Raw genomic sequence first — 12,400 nt, 5'->3', positions numbered from 1 at the left:
TTAGATTACGTTTTCAGAAATATTCACATTGTGTTGACTTTTCCATGAGCTGCCATTACAAATGCGTTTCTTGTTTTATTGCTGTAAGAGCTGCACTCTTAATCCCATCCTAAAACCTTTACTTGGCTACTTTTCAAAAGCATTCACTTTAATTGAATGCCTTTGAAACATTTCAGGTGGGCAGCACTTCAGAGGTCTGGAACTACACAAGGAAAATAAAGTCAATACCCGACATTTATTTCAAAGAGGTCAAGGTTTCAAAGAGATATTTCTTTTTAGAATTGCAAAATATGTGAACTGTAAACAACACATCTCGTGACATGTTGTTGCCTGCAGAGTTGCATGCCAGACATGTCAAAAGTCCGAGTTCTCCTGTGTATGAATCCAATTCACAACTCAGAAGATGAAGTTTGTACTCGTGAAAGAGGAAATATACTATGACTCGTTAGCTTGCATGTCAGTAAGGGTCCTGATGGCTTCACACCATTCCAGCCAGAACCTGGGATTCACTGCCAATAGCGATTGGCTGGCAGCAGCCAATGCAGACATATCTGAGGACCCATAGATAGATGCTGCCGGTAAGGAGGACAGATAGGCCCAACAGCAGGAGGCTGAAGAGGGACTGAGGGCTTAAACTGATGACGTTGGTGTAGATGGTGTCATCGCCGGGTTTCTGAGCTAGAAAAAAAAACAAAAGGGAGGGTTTTAAAAAAGTGACACAAGATGCTTTACTGAAGATGTAGCCTTTTAATTATGCTGGGAGCTGCTACTTTGCAAAAAAAAAGACTCAGGATCTGAAAAATCAATCCCTGTATTGTCTTACATTTTCTCATTAGAAGAAAAAACTTGAATATCTTCCCTAATCCAAAAATTCCCCCAAGAGTTGTCGAGCTATTTGCTAAAAATAAAATGTAATCATCACACTTGTGCTGGACGGTACAGCGAGATCAAGTGGGAGCTGAACTCGCATTGCAATCAAACCGATAGTTGTGAAGGTGGTTATAATTGATGGACAAATCAACAGAACAATAATGTTCCAGTGAAACTAAAAAAAAACCCAAAGAAAACAACTGAAGTATGATATAGGCATTTGAGTGTTCAACCAAACTGAGGCTGATTAAAATGTATAGCTCACTGGCAGAGTGTCCTTCAATCACTGTTTTTGAAGAGTACTTGAGGATATGGCAAATGCACACTGACCAGAGACTGGGATGAAGCAGATGGACATGTACATTCATTTTTTTCCCTAAGGTATCCTAGCAAATTAATCTGATCATGATGATTCATGACATGAAGCAACAATCCCAAGCTCTCAAGAAATATGGACATGAAAGATTATTGGTTTCATCAGCTGGAGGTGGAAGTTGCTGCTGCAATTTACTGAGTGTTATATCTCAGTCCATCTAATTTATGCAGGAATGAGAGTAATAAGCCAAAACAAGGAAAGCGTCAAGCAGCATTTTTGCACTGAATTTATCTGAAATAAAAATGAATTTATTCATTATATCCTATGCACGGTGGGATAATGAGTTTTCTCCCTCTGCAGCGATATTTCAATCATCCCTACTGTCACGAGGAGGCAAGACATCTCAAAGCAAACTTCTTTCCTGAATAGTTACTAAGTGTTACTAAATACAAGTGCAGTAATATTTTAAAACTCCTCTGGGTCTTTGTCAAAATAAACGAAAAAGACGTTTCCTAATCATTTTAATGTTGCTTCATCCACCTGTGATCACTTGGAACTGGAGACACAGATTAAGTCTCAATCCATTGTGGATTACTTTAGCATAACAAGGGTGTACGGACACATTTAGATCTAAGCAGGTGTTTCAATGACTGGCTTTGTGTTGGGCAGCAGTGTTGGAGGATGCAATCAGGAGAGCACTCTTTCGTCCATTTGTGGATGGCACCCAGTTTCCAATTTGTGGTTTGGCAGCAAATGAAGCTTTTGTAATTTGTCCTTCCCCTGCTGGGGCAATCTCCTGGCAACACCGTGCAGTTTGGGACAGCCAGGAACAGAAAGTAGTGATTTAAAAGACCTCCGGGCATTAATGGTGGTACATAATGAATTCCATTGTAATCCATGAATTATCCGTGTTGAATGTCTTTATAGTGTATTTTGTAATCTTAGTGAGAGTAAAAATCAACAGGAGGACTGTATGTCTGTTGCAGCGCTGGATTTTGTGTGAATAAGCCCAAAGGATAGTCATAAATTACACATATAGACTTTATTTTATGCCTGGGCCTCTTTTAAAAAACTATTTTCTGACTAGACCTGTGCAATAAAATAATCTGGACATGTGCATATCATAATAGAGAGGCATATTATACGATGTACTGTATATACATATGTTATAGAGCTGCATGTTCATCGTCCTGTCCATTTGCATGACAAAACCGTAAACGTCTGTCATGTTTAGGTCATCTGTTGATGCTTCTGAAACTTTAAAAGTCAGGAAACTTCTAAAAATGCTATTCTTCTCTCAATGTCTCTGAAATGTATATTATCATCACTCCACTTCATACACAGGTATCTTTATAAGATTGACAGTTACTTAGACCAGGTCAGACAAATCCATAAAATGGAATCTGGATTGAGCAGATCAGTGCATTCTTAGAACCCTCCAATTTATTATGGGATCTAAATAACAGGCAATTAATCACATCAAACTGCAGTTAAAAGGTGTAAAAATAGGAGAATGCATATTACACTGATGCAAAGGTCCATTTCCTGCAGCTGGGTAATTGGCTAAATTACGTCTGTCTGAGAGTAGTTATGTGCATCTGGTACAAATGACCCTCCAACAAAAATAGAAACCTGTAATGCAGTCAAACTCACTCACCTCCAGTAAAGCGAACCATGAGCAAAAGAGTGATGAGGGTTTGAACAGCAGCTGACATCTTCACAGGGATTCACTACATGGAAAACGTCAATTATTAATGGTTAATGACATAAATATACATTTATAATAAGAGGCAACCTCTCGTGATGAGAGCTTTAACATCCGGCACGTTTGCTCTGCGTAGCACAGGGGTGACAAACTCAGATGTAATTTAAAAACGTCAGTAAATGCAACTCAGTGTAATGTAAAATAAATGTAATCATTAACGTTGAATAACTATAAATTTATTACTTATTCAAGTTACAAACATTACAGTTTGCTTATCGCTCTGTTATAGCATAAATCCTTTCATAATTTTTTTTTTGTCAGTGTTAAAATGAGTTTAGTTAGTGCATTGTGGGAAATTTAGTTTTTTTGTCAAAGCAAACTTTTGACCTATTAATTTTTAGACACTCTGATCACTTATACTCTCGCGGGACACGTAAAAAGATGTGACACTCATTATCTGTTGGAGGCAGCGGAGGTGAAACTCATCAAGGGTTATCTGTTCCCATGTTTCACACACATATAGCGAGGTTGATGCAGGCAGTGTGTGATGCGAGTTGAGGATGATACAGGCCATTACTGAGCAATGAAACACCTCTGTTGTTAACACATCATACTCGGTTGCCATGCTTCTTGAGTAGATGTGTGATGCTGGCATCCTTAGTGTTTAAATTCTTAGTGAGCAAGTTCTGACAGGCGCCATAACAGTAGAAGAAACCCACACACAGCCATCGTAATTTCAATTTCAGACGGATTTTAGGGCTTTGCAAATGTATCATACCCATACTAAGCAAATAAATAATAAACTGTCTTCAAAATAATGTAAGGAGAAATTCTGAAATGTACAAGTTTGGAAAATAGCAACATATTTTGTAGAGAAAATGTATCATCTATTGATTAGACAATAATGATTTTGCATTAACAGTCTGGTTTTATTGTAGCTAAAAAACACACATATCACTTATTTTTCACACAACCATCAAACAGAATGTGTCAAAGCTGATTAAGAAAGTGTGAGAAGAAAAAACCTACAAATACATTCATGGGAAGAACAGATTTTTCTATTTTGAACTCACAGAGAGCGTAAGAGATCCTTCCTGATACGCTGCCGTCCGTCCTGTAAGATGCAACAGGTTTTCTCATCCACGGAACATCAAGCGGCCTATTAATAATAATAATCCATTTCTAATAATGTATTTCTTCTTGCTGGATTCGAAGAGTAAAACTGTAACCAGGAGGTTTGGCAGCTTGCATGTGATCAGATGACTAGAGAAGCCCCATTACTAATGTATAGATATATAGAAAAGACACCCTTCTCTCTACCCTACCTGAATGGGAATCAGAGGCATCAGAAGGAAGAAAAAAAGGTTGGATCCAAAACTACAAGCAACCTAGACACTGACTGAAGATCAGTAAGACGTTGCACTCCCACCCCAGCAGGACAGAAAGAGGGATGAGTCCACGCAGCCAACAGGCTCTGAGCGTGACTCGCTTCGGAATGGAAAGGCAGTGTTTGTCTTCCTCTAGTGGTTCCAGCTGCTCACCTCAGTCTGCCTTTCAAAAGGTGACAGTAAAGTTCCCGCCACAGAGACTTGAACGCATCGCTGAGCATCAGTCCTAGAAGCAAGCATCTCAGTTTGAGCATCACTGATGAAAAAAACAACAACAAATATTCAAATAACAACCTTTTAATAAACTTTTAAAATCTTACAAATATTATGTCTACAAAGTATATGCATTTAGTTGTGAGGTTACAGTGAATCTTGGAGTTATCTGTGATTTTATACAAGGAAAGTGTATAAAACCTGCCTGATAATTATTATGTTAAAATCATCATGTCTATAGTTAAATAATCTTGACTTTGTGTTCTCTCAGATAAACCAGCTAAAACTCTGTGGAAAAAAAGGGTTATACAACTTCTGGAATCTTCAGAGAGATCCCACATCATCTCACTGTTTCATTCAGATTGAAAATACACATTGTCCTCTTTAAAACCAGCAGTGTTTACACAGGGTAACTATCTTCTTCTTTTATTTGTTCACAACGCTTTAAAATAGTGCCGCAAGCTTGCGGTCGAAAAGACCGGATGATGCCTTAAAGTTCAACAATGACTGTCTGTATCTGTAAGCGTTTTTTGTTTTTACATAAAAACTCAGGATCTATGAAACACAGACGGTGTCAACCAAAAAGCTCAAACAGTTTGTTAGTGCTGCGGTTTTAATTCAGAATAAAAAGTGCAAAATAAACCTCTCTTACATTATATTCTATCTAAAATACCAACTAGTGATCAACAAAAACCTCTACTTGATACAGGAAGTAATAAATATTAAATTTACAGTTAAAAGGACAGAGCAGCAGTTTAAAACTTTTATCTTGCTTTCAAGGAGGAATCACATCTCCAATCTAACTAAAAGCATCCAGGAGAGACCATGTGATTATTAGTGCACTTTTCTGAAGATTAAGTCTTATATTTGGTTACTTAGTGTCTTATGTTCACTTGGAAAGATCATCATGAAGTATGGATATCCTATAAATCTTTTCAGATTGGATCAATTAAATTATTTTCTTAAGGATTTTTCAGAGAAATTATTCTGCTGTTTCCCGCGCCGACTCTGAGAAAATACATCTGTGTGACTGAAAGGAGGAAGGAAGGGGAGACGTCACATTAAACTGCATTAATCTCCTTCCTCTTCTTGGACTCAGTCCAGTCTGTTTGCTCCAATGCCACCAATGGCACCCCCCCCCCATTCAGTCTCTGTCTCCATCTCTGGGTTTAAATGAGGGGCATCCAGAACATCCGCCAAACCTTTTTTCCTTTACGTTGTAGTCAAAGCGAGGCAGAACCAGAACGCTGCTGTCCACCTCCGTTATGGTGGAGGTGGATGCAGCCGTGGCGTCGCTAAGAAGCATCTCCTCCTCAAGCGACATGATGTTCCTCACCAAGCACGTGATGGCGGCGTCAATGTTAGTGTTGTCCTGAGAGAAAGAGGGTGAAGGGTTAGTCAAAAATGAATGAAGTAGAAAAAAACAAAGTAGGAGCACGATGAAAAATTGTCAAAATTTGGACATTTTAATCCTTAGAATTGTAGAAAATGGACAAACTTGAGCACATTAGGATTTAAAAATAACTTGAGCAGACATGGAGCAGGATTAACATTCACTGGACATCATTTGTTTGTCCAGGTAGTGAATCCAGATTCAATATTTGCTTTTTTCACAATGGAATGGCCCAGAAACATCTGCCTCTTCACCTGCTACCACTAATACTTTGTATGTGACCTTTCAAAATAAGAGCCCTATAAATTCACATTCCCCACAATCCACAAATGTGGGTGAAGCGGATAAATTCTGAGCATAAACACACTAATAACGCAACACAACCACTTTTTATTTGCATAATTTTATTTTAAAATAAATGATTGACCTTAAGTAACACTATTCAATATCTGAAAGCCATGCTCTTAAATTTCTGCTTCAAGCTAAAATCAGCAAATTAACTAGATAAACAAAATCGAATTAAACAAATGGAACAGATATAATCACAGCGAGTGTTCGTCCACAAATTTTATTGACTTCTCTTAGGCTGCCACTTAAAAATAGACATGCAGGTCACAGGCTCTAATTATACTTGCAACAAATAGATGAGCTTGTGAGCACTGACAAATGGGAGGAGACGGTTGAACTATTTTTATGACTTCATTCAGTGGAAAAATTATCGGATATAAATCTGGGGAACACCTTGTTAAGTTTATCCGTGGTTTTTAGCTCAATTTGACTTTCAATTCTCCTCATTCCTTGTTTAGTCAACGAAAAAGAAGAATTCTGAAGAGAGTCGTGAAAAAAACTGAGGAACTGGAGGAGAATCTGAGATAGACGAAACAATATCGACATAAAATGAGCATATGACAAAAAGAGAGTGGACAGTTTTGTCTTACTTTGGCGGAGGTTTCGTACCAGCCTACGAATCCGTGCTCCCTGGAGAAGTTGTCCAGTTTAGGAAGCTTGGGGCACAAGCCGTGCCGCCGCTGGTCACACTTGTTGGCCAATAGAACGGCTGGAACCGACCTCCCGTTGCAAAGGGCAACCTGACCGAACCAATAAGAAAAGAATCTACTCAAACTCTGAAGTAACTCCACTGGATTCTGAGTTTTTCTCCACATTGTATCGACAAATTCAGTTGGTTATTATTGGTTATTATTGATTATTTTTTACATTCAGATTGTTAACTTTAAAAAATAAAAAAAAAAAGCAAATGAAGCCAAATGTTTCTTAAGTAGTTAAAATAACCTTCACCTTTACCAGCTGTATTATTTAAGTAGACTTCTACTCAGTTGCTAAAAAGTCATTTTTAATGCATGGCTGAAAATGTGAAACCACAAATCTTTGTAATATTTAGTTAACTGCAGTGTCTCTGCTCCATTATCCACCCAGATCTAGAATCATGTGCAGACTTCCACTTTGTATTGAGTTTAGATTGTGTTAACTTGAAGAAGGTTTCCCTTGGAGTAAAGAAATGAAATGACAAGATAAACACAGTCACTTTGATGTTAGTGGTTCGGTTCATCGGTCACACGTTCCCATTTCAATCTGACCCCAGCATTTGAAATAGAGGTGGGTAAGTAAAACACGACTGCAGAAACATCAAACATGAGCTTATTTGACTCTGTTCCGCTTCAGCTCGCAGCGGCACAAGTTCATGCTAGGTCTGTCACGTTATTGGGAGATTTTCTAGTGAACTTTCTGGAAAATTCTGGCAGAGAGTGAGAATTAAATTACTGTAGCGCCACAGCACAACACTCATGTCTGGGAAAAGTTTGATATTTTGCAGGCTTGTACTGAATAGAGATCCAAAAGATTGGTCCTTCTACTTTTTACTCAAGCTGTTCTGTCTTCCTTTATCTTTACCTTTGAGTCCAGGTCTCCTTTCCACTTGACGATGGCCTGAAATGTGGACAGTCTGGTCATGTCAAAGACAACAAGGGCCCCCACCGCCTCCCTGTAATAAACGCGGGTCATGTTGCCATAGCGTTCTTGGCCTATAAAAGAACAGAAAAGACTTTTGATTTGTGAAGGTCTTGTGAAGACATGAGTCTTTATCTTGACATTTGCAGCATTTTGTCTGACCTTAAATAAATTCAAACATTATTTTACTATCTCAACATAATCATTGTCTGTTTAGAGAGATTAGATATCAGTCTATATCTCAACTCACTAATGGTTAGTTATTCTGATGAAAGATGCAGCAAAAGATTTATCAGGAATTGTGTTAAATTTTGTATGAAGCAAACTGAAGGGTTTGTTTACAGACATTTTGATTACTTATTGTCCATCTGTGATCCGTTTTCCCAATAAAACAAAAAAAATAATGTGTAGTATATGAGAGGGTACAGTGAAAAATGTTTGCAATTCTTATAACCCAAACCAAAAAAATTCAATAGCTTAAGTTGACTCAAATTTAAAAGCAGGATATTCAGTTATTAAGATATGTCTAAAAACGAACAAATATTCAAAGTTAAGAAATTGGAAAAGCATTTTGTTCAGAATGGAGCTTGAAAAATGTTTTGTCAGAGAATGCATGCCAGTGAGTGTAATCGAATAGAAAAATAGGTCTGTATCCAGGAAGCTAATGTCCTCCACATGATCCTAATAGAGTACTGAATGTGCTGAAACACACACACACACACACACACACACACACACACACGCACACACACACATGACCAATGCAGCAGGACAACTGCTGTCAGGAAAACTAAACTCACACTAACACAAATACAAGCCGACTTCTTCAGATGACAGACGGACAACTCTATCTGTGTTTCATCTCACAACAGCGTGAAACTGCGTTTTCTGTATAACACAGATAAGCGGTCGGCAATAACAGATCTTCGTTCTGTACACAAACTGGGCATGAAATGACCTATATTTAAAACTATACAGGTCCACCTGTTTGATTCCAGTCGTTTCTTTTAGTTAAAATTTTGGTAGCAGGACTGTTAAATATGTAAAATCAGATTATTTCCATCTAACTGAACTCTCCTACATTATATTTCTGTATGCACATATTCTCACTATGAGAACATGCAATAGAACTTGAATCCATCCATGACTTTAATCTCAGGAAAACAGTTGCCATAGCTATTCCCTAATCTTTCAGTTTCATGATGATCACTTCAGTAGTTTAGGAATAATTGACGAAAAAAAACAAAAAACAAAAGATGATTTATATTTTTTATTTTTTGCAAAAATTAAAAACGAGGAAAAAAACTTTCTGGATTCACCAAGTTATCCAGATTTCCTCCAAAATTTACTAGATGTGTCCCAATCACGTGAGATTCCCTTCTACCAAGTTTCATTAAAATTTGTCAATTAGATTTCAAGTTATCCACTTAAAACACTTTTAACTTGGCCTAGCATGTGTTAGGTAGCTAGAATAGAGTGGAAATAAAACAGATGATGCTTCACTGTCAAAATAAAAACTACAAATTGTTACTCAAAGGACAGTTAATATGTGTGTTTGACCCGCCATATCTGATAAGCTAATTGTCTCTTAGCCATGGTTTCACAGTAACGACACAGATATGAACATGTTATCAATTTTCTCATCCAACACTAAGCAAGAAAACTAATAGCTGTTGGACAAATTTTTTCAAAAGCTATGATGTTTCATTTATCTGTTTTTATTTCTCCATGCAAATTTAAAAGCTAATTTAGCCATGAGTGAAGCTAACATCCAGTTTGAACTGCTCAAAGATGCAATAACTTCATTATTGTCCTCCATCATTGACATGTTGTTTAGATGGTATGAAAACAATTTTATCTTGAGTTCACATTAAATGTCTGTCTTCTGCAGATTTATGATTTTGTTTTTTATTTTAATAGCAAAAAATCTAAAATATTTCTTATGACTACGGTGCTTGTCGTCCATCTAATATTTCAAATATTTCTAGAAGGGGTTAGAGGTCCGCAAAACTTTTCTGCATCAAACATGGCGACTTTAAATCATCACGTTTTATGCCTTCAGGTTCAATAACCGCAAGTAAATATGATAAACGGCACGTTCCTTTGTGTCACCTATTTTTCATCAGCGATACTACATAAATTCTACAGTGCATTTCCTCCTGATCATCTACCAGTATCACATTCTAATGTTTTATTTCTTCCTCTTTATTCACTTGTGAATAAAGGTATGCTCATTCTGAGAAAGCCAACAGATATATTAATTACATCTGTGACCTAAAAGGTGTCACATCCTGTCAAATTCTCCCAGCGTCTCTTCTCCCAGTTGAACTGCAGCCTTCATGTCGTAAATCAAACACCATAATTCAGCTTCCACTTAAGCTCAACTGATTAATTTTTAAGGCTGATACACAAAAATGTATTTGTTGAAGAACCAGTGCATGCCAGTGTGCACAAATCAGAAGTAGCTGCTGTTATTTTAGGCGTAATCCTACAAAAATCCTATTTCCATCTCTGATGTGTTCCCAGTTTACAGCACCTCCAGTTAACACGAGTCTTGACTTCACATCATAAAGATGAAACCCACTCCTGCAAAAAAAAAAGAAGTGATTTTTCTATGACGTCTACGGCATCTCACAACACCTCCATGCAGTGACACCAACATGAAAACGCCTTTGTTTCACGGTCTGAAGTCCATCTGTTGACCTGGCAGATGTCATTAAGTAAGCGCCAGTTTTATCAGATGTCATGTTTGTACCTGCAGCCAGAGGGGAACAGTCTCTCATTACGAGGATGAGATCACTGGGGAACAAGGAGGAGAAAGTGCTTCCAAAAAATATCCAATTACTAGATTGGTGAAGCATGATGGGTTTTTTAGCGGAACACAAGCTTCTCTTTATAAACTGCCTAATCTGGTAGGTAATGGAATGCTTTGGAGGGTAACTCAACTCATCATCAAAAAAGAGGACAGTTTTACCACATATTGATGGGAACGCTTTAAATTACTTACTAATTACAATTTGAATATTGTATCCGTTTGTTGACATTAAATAGAATAATAATGAATTGACCATTAATTGTTAAACATATATTTAAACATTATGCAAAGATTGGAATTGCATGCTTCTGCCCGGTATCTTATTGGAGTAATTTCTATGTGTTGCCATCACTCATGTGGAAGCAGTGAGAGATTGAATGTAACTGAGTACATTTACTCAAGTAGCTTTTCATGCTCTTACTTTTTTAAGTAACTCTGCTAAATCTGGGAGATAACGTTGCACTGCATGCTCCACTTAACAGTTAGTTAATAGTTACTCTGATTACAATGATTGAATTTACTGCAGACTCATTTTTGCTGGAGTGTGACAGGACCACGTTTTCTCAATAACAGGTAAAGAACGCGCTTCTCTGATCGTGACGCAGCTGCTCCTCTTCACGCTTGTTGAAGCTTTACCTTAACATTAACATTAAATGGATCCACGCTGAACCAGAACTTATTGTCTTATATATCAATATTTTTTTTCGCTTCATCCAAAAATTTAGTTTCATTTTCCAAACATCTGCACACACACACACACACACACACACACACACACACACGCTCCGTCCGCGCATTCACACTTTAACGCACCGGCAATGTCCCACAGCTGCAGGCGCAACAACGTCTTCTCATCCCAGTTCAGCACTTTGAGAGCGAAGTCCACCCCGATGGTTGCGCGGTAATGTTGGGAGAAGACCTGGTGCACGTAGCGCTTTATGATGGACGTTTTCCCGACTCCAAGATCGCCGATGATCAAAACTTTAAGCAGGCGTTCCTGTTGCATCGTTGGAGCTGTGGATGAGATCGCGCACGGAGTTGGGGTCTCCAGTTAGACCCGGGGGGTTCCACATGGAGAGGAGCTGGGAAACGCGGAGAGATCGGCCGGTATGAGTCAGTCTGAAGGCGTGTATGGAACACCGAGAGATTCCAAACACAAATAAAAGATAAATAAAATCTATAAGGAATAATCAAAATGATGGATCAAAATGAATCCAAAAAATGTCAGATGAAAGTATTAGACAGGCTGCTGACGTCAGTTGTGCCAAAAGTTTGCGTGGCTCTGCGGCTGCCGGATTCTAAGGGGGGAGGCTCCAGGGATCGTTCAGGAGTCGGTGCAAACCCGCCCCGACGCTGTGAGCCAGACTGGTTCGTCATGAATATTCTCACAATTTAAAAAAAAAATAATAATTTTTTTTGGAAACATTCGCTCCTCTTCTGTTGCGGATTGCTTCGTCATGTCTAGCGCTTTAAATGACGTCATTTGTTAGTTTTACAATTTAATCTGTTTTTTTAAAAAAACCATTTTTGATTCAGTGGTTTTCAAACTTTTGTTACACTAGAAGCCAATCTATAACAGCAGTGAGGCAGTTTAACATTCATATTTATCTAGTCACTCCGAATTAAGTTTTACAAGAAACTAAAATGATCAAATAAAAATTAATTCAATACTGTTTGAATAAATTTAAAACAAAAAGGCCACTAACTTCAGTGGAGTTCAAAACAAGTGCATTAT

The 12,400-nt window shown here is 37.9% G+C and overlaps 1 protein-coding gene and 1 long non-coding RNA gene across 2 annotated transcripts; both read right to left on the bottom strand.

The window, feature by feature from the left end:
* Positions 1-350: 350 nt before the first annotated feature.
* LOC137591009 (uncharacterized) lies at positions 351-4,315 on the bottom strand. The gene is made up of 3 exons (XR_011034569.1): positions 3,965-4,315; positions 2,844-2,916; positions 351-678 (listed from the first exon to the last, which is right to left on the bottom strand). It is a non-coding gene; the product is annotated as an uncharacterized lncRNA (long non-coding RNA).
* A 245-nt stretch (positions 4,316-4,560) lies between these two features.
* Positions 4,561-11,966, bottom strand: zgc:162171 (uncharacterized protein LOC565931 homolog). Its single transcript, XM_068307839.1, has 4 exons — positions 11,479-11,966; positions 7,794-7,924; positions 6,824-6,973; positions 4,561-5,864 (listed from the first exon to the last, which is right to left on the bottom strand). Exons 1-4 carry the CDS (start codon positions 11,669-11,671, stop codon positions 5,637-5,639), a joined length of 702 nt encoding a protein of 233 aa, XP_068163940.1. The 5' UTR covers positions 11,672-11,966; the 3' UTR covers positions 4,561-5,636.
* Between the last annotated feature and the right edge of the window lie 434 nt (positions 11,967-12,400).

The sequence above is a fragment of the Antennarius striatus genome, chromosome 23 (genome assembly GCF_040054535.1).
Source record: "Antennarius striatus isolate MH-2024 chromosome 23, ASM4005453v1, whole genome shotgun sequence".
Classification (NCBI taxonomy): Eukaryota; Metazoa; Chordata; class Actinopteri; order Lophiiformes; family Antennariidae; genus Antennarius; species Antennarius striatus.
The sequence above is the reverse complement of the archived record's forward strand: the minus strand, read 5'-3'. Positions and strand labels throughout refer to the sequence as shown.